At 42.9% G+C, this 17,872-nt stretch overlaps 1 protein-coding gene across 1 annotated transcript in view; it reads right to left on the bottom strand.

The window, feature by feature from the left end:
- Window positions 1–2,711: 2,711 nt before the first annotated feature.
- T265_12715 (hypothetical protein) overlaps window positions 2,712–17,872 on the bottom strand; it is a gene marked incomplete at both ends in the record, with an annotated part of 26,997 nt that continues 11,836 nt past the window's right edge. Inside the window, 4 exon segments of the mRNA XM_009165065.1 lie at window positions 2,712–3,116; window positions 8,951–9,118; window positions 11,648–11,722; window positions 12,852–13,024. Of these exon segments, the coding sequence (XP_009163329.1) occupies window positions 3,070–3,116; window positions 8,951–9,118; window positions 11,648–11,722; window positions 12,852–13,024 (463 nt within the window).

The following is a 17,872-nucleotide window of genomic DNA, read 5'->3' as shown; positions in this document are numbered from 1 at the left end:
CTTGGTCTTCATTCGTGACTATCAAGACTGGGTAACCTCATGCATTTCTTTCATTCATGCATAACGCTTCCCACTGTTTTGTTTATCATAGGTCTTGTTACGGTTTCTGCGCTTAATTTGGTATTTCACCTTGATTCTCTCGTTTTTACCAAGGACTATCAGAATTCCGATATAAAGCGTCTGTAATTTGTTGTCACATATTTACCATTTCCCTGAACTTAAAATATATTTTGTAACCGTCATACATATTTTATCATGACATTTGTTTTAACGTTACCAATACGCAATTCTTCGGCGCCAGTTGCTGGCTTCTTGCTGAATGAGTGGATTTACGCTTCGTTGGACTGTTTGCTGACCGCTGACCCAGCGAGACTAGATCTCTGTGTTTGTGTGAACTATTGAACGTCACATTAAATCCCCGTAACATTTTTCAGCTTTCCTATCATGGAATACACCACTCACACGTGAATCATCCGTGGGAAATTTCTACTAGTGAATATTTCTTTCACTGCATTTGGATCGGTGTAGTGGACTATTGGATCTACGCATTCGTGAGTCCTCATTCGACTACTCATTCTTTTCTTATTGTGATTTCGTGATTTTGTATTGGCTACTTTGCTTGTTCAGTTGTTCGAACACGCTGATAAGGTCCTAGTCCGCTACAGCTTAATGTGACATGCTTGCTGTGAGCTTGGGTATGATTTTGGTGTACAGGACCATCCTTGCGGTCGTTTATTCTTTTTTTAAACTGCCCCTGATTTCGGTGCAGTTTCCTCAAGTTTTGTTCAGGGAAATGCTTTGACTACAACCATGGCAATCGCTGTGATCAGTGGACATTTACCAAGATGCTCCATTCGCAATTAGCACAGTTTACGTTACTAATCTACTGCAGAATGTAACCGTTTCCAGCGGATGTTCATTGGCCCAAATGCTATTAAAAAGGTATTCGTCAACACAAACCTTATAGCAGTTAACGCCACATTCATAATTCATTCTGTTTGGGTTTAGAGGTCGCGGATTCTAAGGTTGACTGAGGATATAGCCGCCTTATACAGGTCCGACTTGGCAAAAGGCAACTGTGCGTTGACCGCCTCGTACCTTTGGATCGTCATGACAATAAGAGCAGAGTATTAAATAACCACTCGTGCAGCAAAAACGTCTGACCTCGAAATTCTACCGGATGGTAAGTAAATACGGGTGCAATACTTGAGGCCCATCAATCACCGTCTAATTACATCAACGCTACCGAGAGCATATCAAATGGTATTGGCCCACATTCGAAGTAAATGCCACAAAAATCAGACCCGATGAAGTGGTTCAAACGAAGAGCACGATGATGTGTCATCGGACGCGACTAACTCTCAGGATAAATCCTCAGCCGACATTTGCCAGGCAAATGCCACGCAGTAAACATCAAGTGGATACAGAGGCAACGATTGCCAGGGCTGAATGCATGGACGCCAAATAAGGAAAATCAATCAAGTAACTCGCCAATATCCGCATTGCTCCAAACTTAAATATGCGTAGAATTTGACCGAAACAAAAATCTGCTGAGCAAAAGAGAGGTAGGAATACGCAGACAAACGTTCATCCCGCTCTCTTATGCAGACTATTGAAAAATCCTAGGAAAACATACAGTGATCCGGTGTTAACGGAATATATCACGTCCAAGAATCCTGAACTCCCATAAGGGGAATTATAGCGTGTATGCGGGCAATCGTCTACACAATCGACTGCCTTCTTGGTAAACTATATTTGTGTCAGCTAATCCCTTGGAGTTTCACAGATGATGGCTCTTTCTTTGTGTTCACACACACAATGTGGATTGGAAGGCTGAGAACAACTGTGGCCAATACAGAATCATTAGCCATATTGCGAAGACACGAGCTTTTCCATGGGCGCGCTCAGTTGTGTTAAAGTGGTTGAATTCGGGCTCCGAATACCGAGTCTCCCATGTTGTTGACTAGCGCAGATGTAGAACCAACCTCCGATAGACAGCCTGACAAAATTGCTAAGTCTTTTGAGGTTAATACGGTGGGATTGTCCAAACATAAGCCTCGGTATTAGGATGCCACTTGTCAGCTAGAGTTGTCGATTTGGGTGTATTGAGGCATACTCCACTTTCTCCAGCAGTTCCGGCAGCTACTGCTGTTGCAAACTCCTCGCCACTTAAAAGCATGGGGGATGCCCCAAGTAAATTCTTGCGTCCGTTCGATCTAGTGAACTGATAGGTTCCTTTGCAAAATAAGATGGTTCGACTGAAACCGTAGTCGCGTTATATTTACTGCCTCTAAAACTAGCCCCTACTTTCGGCTCCCTGACAACGATTGCTATACCGGCCCTTTTTGAAATGACTTGAGCTAGCTTTAAGCTCCTCTTCAAGACAAGCATGACCTATTGCGCGCAAGTTCAAGTCGTCAATGGAAGGGGAACTATATCCTAAGATGTCACGAGACTGGTAGCCAGGTTGCACCATCAACAATTCATCGACATGATGATCAGTAATTGAAAAAGTGGATCTGCATGCCTCACTCCTCTGCGCCTCCAAATGGGAGAACACTGCCATAGGGCTGTGCTGGGAATCGACATAGGGATGCCGGTGCATCTTCAGCAGATATGACAGTCGAGTATCAATTATCTAAATCAAAGGCATTCAAGATGTCAGCAAAAGCCGAAATTAGGTTAGCAGTAGTCTCTAAAAGACCATACTTTGACACAACAGCTTATATTCCACCAAACGTCTTGTTATTGCAAAGAAAGTTGGAACAACTTCGCTAACTGGACATTTCTAGATAGTTGGTATAGTACGGGAGAAAAATAACTTGCAAACGAGTATAGGAATGGAATCAACAGATAAGTGCTTTCCTTCGAAAGTCGTACATATTGTGTATCATGAGCTATACAGAAAATAACTGGCCTTTGAGAGCAATAAAACAATGAGAATGAAAACTAGCTTTTGGAACCATGTGAAGGCATAGGAAGTTGTGCGACTTCTTCAGAATCAGTTTGAAACCAAATTGATTGCGCGTTGAAGCTGAGGAAGACCGCTTTGCGATGAAGAGAAGGCTTCTATTGAATTACGCATTTTGCTCTCTTTCTGCGTTTCTTGGCTGGCACTGGAAAAAAGTATCGAAAAAATATTTGAAACGTTTGGGGTCGAACTATACAGAACGTGAGTACAACACAACACGACAAGCTATTTGATAACTGCAAAAAAGAACTGTAAAAACAACGGTGATTTTTTTCACTCCACTGGTGTTTTCAGCTTTGCATGCAAAGTTTAGTTTCTCACGCACCGATTTAGACAGGTGTTCGAGGGGGCATAAACAAGGTCCACAGACAGATTAGCCGTTCCTGAAAACAGCCGATCATACTATCGGGCCTTGAATACAGCGAACTACAAGGAACAAAATCTCTCCTTGGAAGACCGCTTCAGACAAACGAATAGGATAGGGTTGCAGTCGTTAGATTGGTAAACTCTACTTGTGGACTATGCCAATACGCACATACGGAGTGTGGTGAGCTTTGTTCGGCACACATAAATCAATTTCACTCTGATCACACAAGAGATCATCGAAGCTCTCAAACCAGACATTCGGCATACCTGCATTTCCTTCTAAAAACACTGTCACAATTGTCACGTCACGTGCGCATGGGAACCCATGAAACCCCACCAACACATCACTGGAAATTCGACGTGTTAGACTTCATATCTTTATCTGGGTCCCCACTTCGAACAGTTGTAATCTCAGATAACCGCTGCAATGAGGTGTAATCGGGGCATGTGCTAGTTGACACGGTGCTGCTGATGAGGTTGTAGAAGTGTCTGACTTTCGTTCCGTTGTTAAGTTGAATAAATGAAGTAATGTGAAATCGCGAAAGTTTCAAAACAACCGAGTACTGATTTTTGGTGTCCATCGATAAACCGTAATAACTTGGTAGCAAAGACTGCGCCTAAACTCTCTAATGGAGTCAAAGCTTTCTCGAACCATATCAACAGCTATCAAAAAACTGATTTATTCAAATGGTTCAGCTGTAGAACCCTTTCGGACCAGGAGGGACCACGAGGGCTTAGATACTGCCAGGTTACTCAGGCCCAGACGGGGTAAGTCGAGAGGCGGAGGTCGGGTTCGAACCACGGACCTTCCGGTCAGTAAATTTCCGCTCTAGACATCTCGCCCCACCTGAATTATTAATATAAGAAATTAAGTAATTTAGAAAGGTAAATAAAAGCGGAAAATAGACATCGTCCTTATTATGGGAGGACGACGATGTAGCCGTAAATCGTCGTGTTACTTCTAATGAAAGCAAAACCTCAGGTGGTTCCAGCTGTAAGAACCGCGTACTTGTACAGTGGTTATAGCTACCACAGTTTTGTTCATCAATGATTTGGAGGGGTGGGGTAGGTAGCTGTGCATTCGAGGCTGGCGCTGATAAATTGGTGCAGTGGACTGGTAAGTGAAGAAATCAAGAAGTGAACCACGCACTGAAGGCATTAGTTTAGATGAAAGAGCGCCATTGAGAATGCGACTGGGCCATGTCTGACAATGTCTCTAACCAATGATGTGGGCCCGTCTTGGGGTCCTCATGCAAAAAGACGACAATGACCAGCGCAATTGAGTTTACCGGTAATGGCTTTTATACTATAACTTTAATCCATTGTTTGACCACCTCTGGCTCGACTATGCGAAAACAACCCTTCACCATCAGCGTTTCTTTCTTCACCCATATGAAGGTTCACAACAATGAAATTCCTGTTGCCTTCTCAAAGGGAACCATCAATTATTCTGAACAGGTGCGTTAGCCAAATGATTCGCACCTTGGGACGAAGAAAGTTGCTTTGGTTTAAAGTACTATCTGCAAAAGGTCTAAGTGTAGAACCACTGGACGTGTGAGACAACTCAGAGATACAAGTGCATACTTCTTTCACTGGTCAGTGTTAGTTCAATTCTAATGAAATGTAGGGACGTGCAGTCAACAAATTTGCAACTGGATCAAACTGTGCGTCCTAATGAGGCATCAGCATTGTTACCATAGTGACAACATCAGAACAAAAATGAACCCGAAAAACGGAACAACAAGTACTGTTTGCATAGAAAACTCACAAACATTCTATACGTCAGTAGAGTTGGGAAAAGAGGGGAATTGTGGGACTCACCATGGCTATGTTTTTAGATTTGCCCAAAGATGCAAGCAGGACAGGGCCTAAATCCCACAAAAGCTATCCCACCAATGTAAAGACGCATTATCAGCTGGTGTGTGTAATTACAAAATACCGCCTCAGATAGTTGCATTACACGAGGAGATGAATTGGACTTTGGGAGTCTCTGAACTTGGCGGAGACTGGCGTTTGCTTTCTACTCGCAATAGTTCTCTTGCCAACTTATTGTGGCCAGGTGTGTGATTTCAAAACTGTCGGGTCACACACTGCGCACAAACCAACCGGGTTGCAATGATCGGACGGCGAATTCCTCCCCGTTCCAGCCCATTCTTGACCCAAAGCCTTTGTTGCGGCATCTCTTTGCCCTTTGCTCCTTATGTAGTTCCTGTAAATCGTGTTCTCAAGTAACCTAACCCGGTTCTGATCAGGCTGGGATTTTTTGTTTCAAAAATTTGAGCTTTCACACCGAAGTATGAATGTCACCTCAGATTGGTGTCAGCGCGGCTGGACAAGTTTCAGGCTACTGATAGGTAGCTAAGAAGGAAGCGTTTATGCGAAGCTCTTTTTTAAACAGGTCAAACTCAATATTATTGATGAGAATAGAACCGAAACTGAACGCGGTATCACATCATATCTTTTCTTAGCCTGAAAATCGTAGCCTTCCAATGAACGACATACAAACCTCAACACAGCTGGACCGTTTGATTAACCAACCGGGAAAACGGTCTTTTTCAATTATGAGCTTCCACCATGCTAGAATAAACAAACCACGCCAGTACACAAGTCAATGTGCTTTTGAAACAGTAGTTTCTAGCGTCTCAAATCCACCGTTTACACCGCAGTAAACCAGCTACTTGAAAAAAATGAAGGTGTGCTGGTCAAACAGAAAAGCAGAGGAAGTTGGGAGGGAGTCAAAACACCCTCACTAACGATCAAAATACTAAAATGGACGACACCGACTACTGACAGAACACCTATAGAGAGAAAATATGGAAACGCTTTTCTACTATCGTGAAAATCTAGGGGGAAATCTACAGTCACACATGCTTTTTGATTTAACCAATCACGTTGAAGTCGTCAATTCATAAAAGTGTCACATTAAAAATGCCCGAATTGATTGAATTACTGTATCTAAGGCTGGTGCTTGAGACACCAATAGTATTTTGACTTACTGCAAAGAAAACTCAGGCTTCGGCTGAAATTTTAATAGTTTTTTAACAAGCGATATGTTAATAAATTTTTAACAAGTGATAACGGGAACTCATCGAGAATGTTTGTCCAGGCTGACCGCCGAAACTGACCTGGAGGAGCCATTCGTTTTTCTGCCCACCTACATCAAACGCGTCGAAGCAAAGCGATTTACTGTAAACAAGGTCATTACGCAAAGATACGAGTCCTTGCCACGTTTTTACTGGGAACAGTACTACAGGCATACAAAAGGTCATTTTATATTTGGACGGAATTTCCACCGGTGTGACTGTCAGCGCTGACGTGCTCGTTGTTTCCGTTAGTCAAATCCCGTGTCCTGAATGTGAATTGCGTGTGCCACGTGGTCGCGATTCTTATCGAAGCAGTAGATTGTGTTGACGGTAGGGGACCGTAACGCAATGCGTTTCGACTGAATGTATCGGATCCGGGGTTTCTCTATGCATATTCTCCGCACTTCAGACTCCTACCCGCTAGTAGTGTATGTCTGCCAACTGGACGTGGCTGGTACGTTTATTCGAATTGGTTTATTCGGATTTGGTTTCATTATTTTGACTGATGCGTTCCCTCCACACTCAAATTGACGGTTCAAACTTCCTTAGTTTTATAAATGGAGATCTCGTCCTTTAAGTGAAGCCGGTTTATAATAGAAAACAGAGGAGCACTGTAAAGGCGCTTCATGCTTATTGAGAATCAGCAGCAGTGCGTGTACCACAAAAATTTCAGGGAGTTTCGAACCCTCGCCCTCCCAGCTGTTAGTTTTAACGCCTAACTGTTCAACGAAAGACGGCTAATCAGGATACAACGCCACCTATCCTTCACTCATGTAACCCATATCACGTGGTCATACGTGTTAACTGACTGCCCGAACGACGACTTGGGATGTATTTCAACTTCTTTTGAACTACTTATCAATCGTTGGTAGTAAGAGAAAATTTGGAAATTTTTTATGAGATTTTGCCTTGAAAACGGTTCAGAAAAACTCTATAGGTAGCTCAAAAAGGGAATACTATTTAAATGATGGATGAAATTTCTATGTGCAAACTTGTCAGGTAATGAGGCAATCAACACGTGACTACGTCAGGTGTATTTCTTGATTGAAGGGTGAGTGGCCGTATGACGAAATGACCACACCACTGATTGAGCGCTCATGACCGAACGGTTATGTTCAAAATACTAGGTGCGATCTCGACCGCCCGAGATCCCCGGGGTTCGGTGAGATACACACTGCTGAAAAGTTCCAAGGAGGATGAAGCAGCTGCCTAATGCTTCTAGTTTTTCAGAATAATTTGGCTCCACTCGGAGGACGAAATCTTCATTAAGATTCCCAAACATCCCCACCCTACTAACACTCTATAAGTAACTAAGAGGAAGCATAAAGTTCGCCCAGTGAGTAGAATTTTCACCTGCAGAATTACTGCCTTAGCAGTCACCTACAGGCCGAAGTCCACGTTGAAGTATTTTCAAATCTTACACCACCAACCAACTGCCTTTTGTCGGTAACGATGCCCACAGACTAACCCAGACGATGAGCCGTGAGCGAATGAGCTATTCGTTATAATATAACTGAAAAGTACTTTTGTTAGCTTTGAATCTCAACTAATATTACAGCCGCCATTGGGTGAATTCATTACCATCACTCCATCGACTTAACGATGATGCCAATATTCTTATATTCTCCTGATTCTCTTATACTGCAGGTTCTCTTCAAAACTTTTGAAAGTAAATATTGGAATCTGATGAGGTTAGCAGTTTCTTAGACATTGCAAAATGCATAAGGGTAGTTATACCCTACTAGTTCACCTAGATTATGGTTGTGCAGTTGGGTTCTGGATCAGTTGCCTTTTCAGAAAATATTTCTTTCAAGAATGCACACTCTGATATCTTGATTTACCAGTTCTTAAGAGGCTGGGAGTAATATTGCTCACTCTAGGTTACGTCATTTAACTTATCAGTAGGTTTTGATCCTTTTCCCTGGTGCGGGAAAACTATAGTTGCATCGAATGTCTCAATATGGTTGTCTGGACTAGCTCTTACCACTTTGAGGTAACTATATACTTCCTGGGTTGTAGCACGCGCTCTTTCTCATTGCACTTTCATAGTGTCAGATAGACGTCCAGCAATCCCACCGTATGACAGGATCTGTACACTGGGACAATCTCCAACAGCTGTTGATTCAACTGTTGGGTAGCTGGTCTAAGATCAGTATTCCTGAATCATTCAGACGAGTGAACGTTTTTACCTACAGGTTTTGAGCGACTCTAGATTGGTCGCAGAAAACCAACAACCCAGACGCTTCGATGACACCATGATACATCAAGGGAGTATAACATTATGATGCAGATTGTCTTGAAAGAGTGATTTGGTGGAATGTATAAGGTGGATATTGTAGGATTGGACAGATGTGCCCTTACTGGCAAATCTTTGCCACTTACGACAACACGACTGCGTGACCACACCGCGAGGACACACTTGTGGACATATCACCTTGAATCGAATGGAAGTGACTGAAGCTCTGGAGATCAAGTGAGAGTAAACATACAAAAATACCACCATACAAGTCCCTTTTGGGTAACAACTCACCTTTTTCAACTGGTCGAATCGGACGTGGGACGTTTTCACAAAACTTTCCAATCATATTACCAGGGGGTGTGTACCGTCCAACCACATAAATACTCTTCCCATCGGAGCTACTGGCTCTCCCAAAGCCGGCCTTTTGTGTTCCTTTCCAGATTACTTGTGTAAAGTGACCTGGTAAAAAAAGCAGTGAATTAGAGACATTATGGGAATATTAATGAGGGGGCTTTCTCAAAACCAAGGCCCAGTAGGTAAACACGCGAAATAAGGCGTTCCCTCCTCGAAGATCCGAGAGGCTATCATAAACTTCAAAGTATAATAAACCCATATGAGTAGCAAGTAGGTGAGGAGATGAGAGCTAGCATTTTCGGCTGCGCCCGCGTTTCCACCATTGTCTACCCGGAGATATCCTATCTTGACTGATCCACAAACCGTGCAAGCAACGTTATTCACGAATTTGAAATATTTATATCGCTCCATTCAGTTAAACAACACAGTTGGACGACAGAAACCGGTAGATTCACATATTTCACAGTGGCTCATCAGTACTGAAAGAAGTAAAAACGAAAATTTTAAAGTCCGTGTAGAGAGAATCGATACACCGTTTTAGCACAAGACAGCCCAATTTTCGTCTGGACACATAATAGAGGTCTAAATCAATCGATCTCAGCGGTATGAACGAATCTGAGAGAAGCTGATTTCTGAGTATAGAAAGCAGTGAATTAGAGACATTATGGGAATGTTAATGAGAGAGCTTTCTCAAAAACCAAAGCCCAGTAGGTAAACACGCGAAATAACGAGTTCTCTCCTCGAAGAACTAAGGGGCTATCATAAGCTTCAAAGTATAATAAACGATTACGAGTAGCAAGTGGTGAGAAGAATGGGGGCTGCACCCGCGTTTCCACCATTGTCTACCCGGAGATATCCTATCTTGACTGATCCACAAACCGTGCAAGCAACGTTATTCACGAATTTGAAATATTTATATCGCTCCATTCAGTTAAACAACACAGTTGGACGACAGAAACCGGTAGATTCACATATTTCACAGTGGCTCATCAGTACTGAAAGAAGTAAAAACGAAAATTTTAAAGTCCGTGTAGAGAGAATCGATACACCGTTTTAGCACAAGACAGCCCAATTTTCGTCTGGACACATAATAGAGGTCTAAATCAATCGATCTCAGCGGTATGAACGAATCTGAGAGAAGCTGATTTCTGAGTATAGAAGATGTCTGTTCTTCCCTCATTTTGTCAATAACAACAAAACACCTACGCTCTTCCCTTCGTATTATTTTGGAATTCACATGGTTTGACTTGAACTTTGTCGGAGTTAGAAGCAAAACTACCAGCCACCAGGCATGAATGGAATTGTGGCAAACATCGAGTACGAATGCCCACCTCATTCTCAGACGTCGTCAACGACTGGCGACACGGATATTATGACTAAAAACCGTGTCATCAATGAGAAACCGGGCGGTGCTGGATGGCACCAGTTAGATATCGTCCATTATGTTGACATTTGAAATTCCTCACGTTAAATCTTTTCCTATTTGTAACCCCCGCTCCACTTTTGTGTTTAGTGCGCGTATATGAACTGACGTTTGTTGGTCCTTACCACTTCACTCATTTGGCGTTGAGGTCATCCAGCCATTTGTGACCGGCTTTATGCACGTGTGGTTGTCTCACGTGGGAGCCTGTTTTCTCATTTGGTTCTTACTTTTGTAGTCCGAGTGGACCATTTGTTTTGGACGAGTATCTGCTGTCGAGGTTTGTATAATTAGTGAATTTATGTTTTTAATAATAGTATCGTATAGCAACCTAGCTCCGACTCTATTTGGCCTTCCCGGAAGTTCTGGTATTACGCATCACTCGAAGATATCGTTTACCTATCACACTTGACATCACTGGTTGTTGAACGTAAGTTGACATGATTAATCCCCCATTCAGTTGCCTATGTACTTTTAGTCCGCACTCATTTTGCTCTTTGTACGCGCCACCCACCTTGCCGCAAAGGCCTTCCCGTCCGACATTTGTCAATTAGTATCTGTGACTGCGCGTAAATGTGCGCAGCCGATCTGCTTACCCGTTTGCTGAACCTACATCGACGTGGTTTCTCATGGGTTCCCTTCCCGTCCGACATTTGTCAATTAGTATGTGTGAATGCGCGTAAATGTGGGCAGCCGATCTACTTACCCGTTTGCTGAGCCTACATCGACGTGTTTTCTCATGAATTTGTTGATTGAATTACTCTTGGAACTGTCCAGCAGACTGTGGTCAAATGCCCATTACGCCTTTATTCAATTAAAATACTTGAGGAGACCAGTTCTGTCATCATAAACGTCATGTGATCGCAACCCCAATAAGTATCACGAGGCCGTCGTCGGAACGGACGACTACAACCCACACTACTGAGCCAAAATTTTGCGCGCGGTTGTTTGGTGAACGAACGTAGAGATTACACTGTGCCGGTCAATAACTTGTGCACTTGTTGATGCCACGAAGGTGGACGATTGAGGTTTGTTGTGTACATTTACCTAATCTTGTGTAAATAGTACCGTAAAATTTCGAACGGGGTTGTCAGAACTACGCATCACTCAACACTGGTTCTAAAAGTTACATCATGAGGTTACCTACGATCGCCTACCAAATTCACTGACCTATTCATTCAGACGGAACGAAAACGCCTGTACAATCAACTCACCAGACTGGGGTTGAAATTGTTCCACATATTGATGAACGTGAATTTCATCGTACCACATTTGGGTCGCTTGTTGACCTCAAATAAAAAGGGGAATAGACGTTCTTGTGATCCAAATGGACTGTCGAATTGTAATAAACTAATAAAGCTATGAATATCACGAAAATCTTATCTAACCGCTTAAAACACTGACCGCGGGTCTCCAAAGTTAAACCTTTGGAGAAATTGCCTATGAACAGTGGGGAGTAGACCGTTGTCCAGGGGGCAACGCGAACATTCAGGTACAAGACTGAATGAAATACATAACTCAAAAAGACATCCTTTTTTAATGCAAGATTATACGGGGCTCACAAGATGCAGCGTGAGTAACCCCGCCAGAGTACCGATCTGACCATTAGGGGGCTCAAGCACAACAAGATGTGGAACAATTAATCGAATGAGATATGCGTGTGATAGCAGCATCCGTTTCTCCCTTTTATGGACCAGTAATTGAGATCTTTTTTTAGTCAAGCTAAACGCCAAGAGTCTACCAATAATTAGTGGAAACTGCAGTGAAATCAACAGTAAATTAAAGTGCTAAACGACGCTTCTCATATCTCTGATAGTAATGCTAGGTCACAAAATATCGATAAATATATGTTTCGATACCTCATCGTTCCCTAAAGTATGTATTTTCCATCCCTTGTTTTCAGAAACACGTACAACCTTCCACGTGCTGGCGTCCCGATGCCTATGAAATCATCGAACTTCAGCATTTCTCACGAAATACCAGCCAGCTTCTATGTTCCCTTAAAAAAAGTAAACAGCATAAGTGCGCGCGCTTATCTGCTCGTGAGTTTCTCACAACCTGAAGACTGAGCTTTTCGCAGGTTTAATCGATTTTCGCACATGACATAGTCTTGTGATTGGCTGAAACATTCGTAACAAATAATTTGCGCTGTTTCGTCCGCTCCTTGGTGGATCTTACTTTTCAGACCATCGAGTACATGACTCTCAAGCACGCGGATAGACACTGCAACCAAAATGAAAACAAATCGATTGTAGCAGCTGGTTGTCTGAACCTATTCTCAGGTGAAGCTTCGTTAGCACACTTATAAAGGCCACGAATACGTCTTCGAATATTTATTCTGAAGGTCCAAGCTTCGGCAAACAAAAATGCTACCAAAATGTATCAGATCCTGTAACCAAAACCGACAGACATACTCACCGGAGAGAGCCGCTTTTACAGAGGATTGTTGATAGGCCAGGTTCTCTCCAAATCTTTTGTCATTGCTATGTTGAAGTCGTTTAGTTCTCGCCAACTCTTCAGCCCACTTTTGGGCACCTCTTGCGAGTTCAGGATCCAAAGTGAGCTTAGGACATCCGTGAGCGGCACGTAATCTAGCAAATTGATGGAAAGCACACCGGATTACATAAATCTGAGATTATTCCGAGCTGTTTCATCTTCTCCAACTCACAGAAACTCAGAAACACTTCCTTAACTGTGAAGTGAATCCAGGTAATGACATCATAAAGCGATTTGCAGATGAAACGTGACACTAGTTCAGTAGGGTGGATGATAGGGTTTTTGCGCCAAGGTTCAATTAGTCTCAGTCCGTATACAGCCATGAATTGTAAAAATATAAACTGTTGCTTAACATCACCAGCCTGTTCGATTCAGATACCAGTTAATGTAAGGTGACTAAGCAATACCCTCAATCCGATACACTCAACCTTCCTGCTTGCTGTTCTACTTAGTAAAGGGCTTTTTATAGATTCTAGACACAGGTATATAAAAGAATGACTAATTGCACGCGCCATTAAGTTTCGCACTTTTAGTTCGTTTTATAAACCTCGTCCTATTGTTTTCATCACAATGATGGACGTGCAATTTCCGGGGCAAATCTGCCAACAAAATGTTCCAGCGCGCATCTCTGATGTTTGTCAACATTGATATATTCTCATATTTGTAGTTTCTGAACATATACCACCTCGTCTTGGCCCTGAATTGACCCTGCATCCTATCGGGTTGGAAAGCGTTTCACTTGGTGTATGCATGACCGAAATTGCAGTTGTTATTGACGTCATGGAAGATACTCTTGGATATCTATCAAATAATTATTCTCCACGACAGCTTAGTTGGCAACCTAACGCTTTTACACGCGTCTCACACTCAACCAACCCACTCAAACCATGGTCCGTGATTTTAGGCCATCGCTCTTTTGAAGATGCATCAATAAACCTTCCCGTTCTGAAGAGCCATTGCGCTGAATGGCAAGCTGAGACTTCACATGGTTGATTGAATTAATCTTAGAACAACTTTGTGTCCAGCTGACTGTGATCAAATGTCCATTACGTTTTTATTCAATTAAAATACTTTAGGAGACCAGTTCCGTCATGATCAACAGCATCATCAGCTATGGAAATCGCGTACATGGCTGTCACAGCTCTGTTCGCCCGATGGTTTAGGGAGGTGGAGTATCTGAGTTCGCATTACAGGCGGTAGGTGGTATAAATGATGTGAAAATACGGGGTTGTCAGTGGACTTTTCTTTGGGGAGATCCGGGGTGGTGCTATGCACTAAAGGCAATGACTTAAAAGCTTAGCGCCAATGAGGGCGCGAGTGGATCTCACAATTAAGATCAATGACGATTTCTGAATGTGAAGTGTGCGGATGGCAGTGATGCTTTTAGAGCTTACTCCTCTACACTATTCAGTATGATTTTCTGTTTCAGAAGGCAGTTTCCACCTCCAAAATGCCATCTTGTTTCAGAATTCTTTACTTCAGTGCACCCCTGAGATACGTCAGAATGAGGATTTGATGCCTGTGACGGCTGTGTGGCAGACGAAGTTTAGGAACATAATGATGAGGGAAGGAGCAATATCTACCAACGTGTGTCACTTGTGGTATCACTGAGGTCAAAGAAAAATGTTCACAAAACCAACTTGACAGCATTGCTAACCTGTGGCTGCGACACCAGACCCCTTCGTTCTCAGCACCTCTAAAATGCCATCTTGCTTCAGAATTCTTTACTTCAGTGCACCCCTGAGATACGTCAGAATGAGGATTTGATGCCTGTGACGGCTGTGTGGCAGACGAAGTTTAGGAACATAATGATGAGGGAAGGAGCAATATCTACCAACGTGTGTCACTTGTGGTATCACTGAGGTCAAAGAAAAATGTTCACAAAACCAACTTGACAGCATTGCTAACCTGTGGCTGCGACACCAGACCCCTTCGTTCTCAGGACCTAAAAGGTCTTCGGATAATCAATCACCGCTGTCTCCTTGATAACTGACTGAAAAGCGTACGTACCAAAACGGTACGTAAGCGAGCACGTTAGATTCGCTTGGGCAGCAGAAAATGCTCAACTGGTTAAGGGGTTTGGGGCAAGTATTGCGAATGGCCAAACGCCAACACACATCCCATTTTGGAGAAACGCTTACTGAGGACAGGATGTGCAATGACAGCGCGAAATGATGGTGTCAGTTTGAGTGCTGAGTTGAACCTTTTGAATAAATCTGTCGACGTTCTGCTTGCATTTTTAGTAAAGTGCTCCCTGTCAGACTACCATCCTTACGCTTGTCTGTCGTTGTGTACTGGGTTTGTGAAGGCTCAAGTTAACAACACCTTATTTGGGAACACTACCATTAATCCCGAGAGGTTCCAAACCTCAATATTTGAGACAGATGACTGTTCTCAATAAAGAACAACTTATGGATTGTGTATGTATTTTTTCGCGGTGGTACAGGTGTGTTCTGATTTATACGACGGCTTTTCACTGTTTGTTTTAGCGGCTTTGTAAATCTTGACCTGCAGGGCTAGATCAGCCGGAAAGAGACGGAATTCTCAACAGCTTCACATATACCCATGTAAATATAACGTTCGCAAATGAAAGGACCAGCACCCATTGCTCAGACATTTGGGGATTTTGGTTAACACTGCTACAGAGAAGATTACCAAGCAAATGACATATAATCTTCGGTACCAGGTACGCTTCACGCGCTGGAGATAGCGTTCAGGATAACTCAGCCGTTCTCGGACGTCTTTCATACATATCGGCTACCAGAACACATACTATTACGAATTGCAGAAGTGGCGTAGACCAACTAGGCTACATCAAGGGCATTCAGAATGGGAATGAAATAACTAACCATCTTTTGACAAAAGACGTAGCGAGTGCCTAGAATGACCCCTAAGTATACATCATCCTTCCTCAATACCAGCTGTTGCCGAATGAGACACACTGCTTCTCCTTGTGTATATCATCTGAAGTACGTTTTTTCTGGGAAGCTAACTGGGAGCCCATCTGAATAGATTTCTGAATGCTGACCAAATTTTCTTATCAGCAGATCCATTAAACTAGTGATCATCACCATTCAGTTCAATATGGAAGTCAGATGAAAGGCACTCGGGACCTTCATGGATCTTCCACCTCAGATAACTATCCGAGACTATTCTTGGGATGGCTGATACCGTTGCCTTCCAGCAGAATAGAACTTGTCACCGAGCACAAACAGTATGTTTGATTTGGCCTGAACGACCTCATATGGGGCGAATTTGAATCGTTCTGACCTGCTTTTGTGTCACTCGATCTGCATGGCTAACAAATCCTCACTGTTTGATCTATTCAAATTGCTATTTTGTACTCTGTTTGGCCAGTTGTGAGAAGCACTGAAAACCTATTCTTTGTCTATCTAACCTGCCAACATCCATCTCGAGACAACTTAATGGTAGAAATGAGGCTTCACAATTAGTCTTGTGTTTACGAAAATGACTCCACAATTGCAGAAGCTCACAACAACATTACTAGTGTTACCTTAACGACGATAACGTTGCCTTGGTGATTAGAGTCAGGAAGTAGAGTCGCCCATGTCCCTTCCCATGGATTGTCGATTGACTACTGATGGGAACTAGGTCGAGTTTCTGATATGAAATTCACTCATCATAATCATGATCATGATATTTCTCACAGCAGGAGAACCATGTCAATTTGTGTGAATAACACCTAACGATGGGATGAAAAATTGGGCTTGGAGAGAGACCTAACGCTAGCTTACCGCAGACATCCAAGGTACTTACACCTCTGAGACGCAGTCAGACAGTCTAAGTAGGAAATCTTGGCATGAATTCCGTTAATATCGGTCAACCACCATATTTTTCAGTGGTCAGAGGAGGTCAACAGGATCATATACTGAAATGGCATCAACGGCATTCGGAGTGTTTGTTACATCTTTGATTCCATTCTAACAAGCCAGTTGTGGAAGCTTTTCCATATTCATAACCTTTACCTATTTTTAATGAAAACAATTCCTTATCCGCATCTGGGCTCATTTGTGCAAAACTTTTCTCCGTTCGGACGTAAAACCTTAAATGAACTTTCTGACGCTTTCAACTTTCGTTTATGACAAGGAGACGACAATACGTTTTTTGAAAAGCCACGGAGTGATCCATCACCAACGTTTATGTAGCAATGGCCACCAACTGACACTTAACTGTTTCTGACAGGTGGAGGTGTAATGCCAGACAGTGTCGGCAAGAAATCGGCCTTCGAAATGGAACTTGGCTGGAGCAGTCCAGGATGGAGTTTAGGACAGTAATTCTATCCATTCATTGCTGCTTCAAAAACTTGGCAAAAATCAAATTCTGCTCAGAGTAATTATCTACTAGCCACACGACCGATGTTGACTGAAAGAATTCTCTCCGCGAAGTTCGCGCCTGGCGGCTTTTGCAGACCCCAAGAGTTATCGGTGGCCCAAATCTACACGTCAAGATCGATGAAATGCCAATATCTCACCGTAAAATCACGCAGGGCGAGTCCTTTCCCAGCAGTGGATTTTCGAAGAAATCTGCCGGGAAACTAAGAGGTGTTCATGTATGGAGTGCCAGATCGAATCGCGGCCATTTTGATGGACACAATCCAGGCCCGCATTGAATTTCTTTGTCACGTCAAAATGCAGAATAAACGCCAATGTGATACTCACCGATCTTTAGTGGACAGCTACTTGTGTGAGGTCGTTTGTACCGAAAAACGGGCCTTTTCATGCAAATTATTAATCACATGTCCCAATTTCACCCTCTTCAACAAAAATTAAAAGTTCAAAGTTGATGCCCTCATTTTTCTAATCTTTTTTTTGGGTGGCGGTGCTTATCTGGAAAAGATTCCATTTTTGGGCCACCCCTATGTTTCCTGCATTCCAAATTGGACATGAAAAAACAACGCTATCCCCGGTAGACAGTAACCCCAA

The sequence above is a fragment of the Opisthorchis viverrini genome (genome assembly GCF_000715545.1).
Source record: "Opisthorchis viverrini unplaced genomic scaffold opera_v5_11, whole genome shotgun sequence".
NCBI lineage: Eukaryota > Metazoa > Platyhelminthes > Trematoda > Opisthorchiida > Opisthorchiidae > Opisthorchis > Opisthorchis viverrini.
Note: the sequence above shows the minus strand (reverse complement) of the source record. Positions and strands in the feature narration are given on the sequence as shown.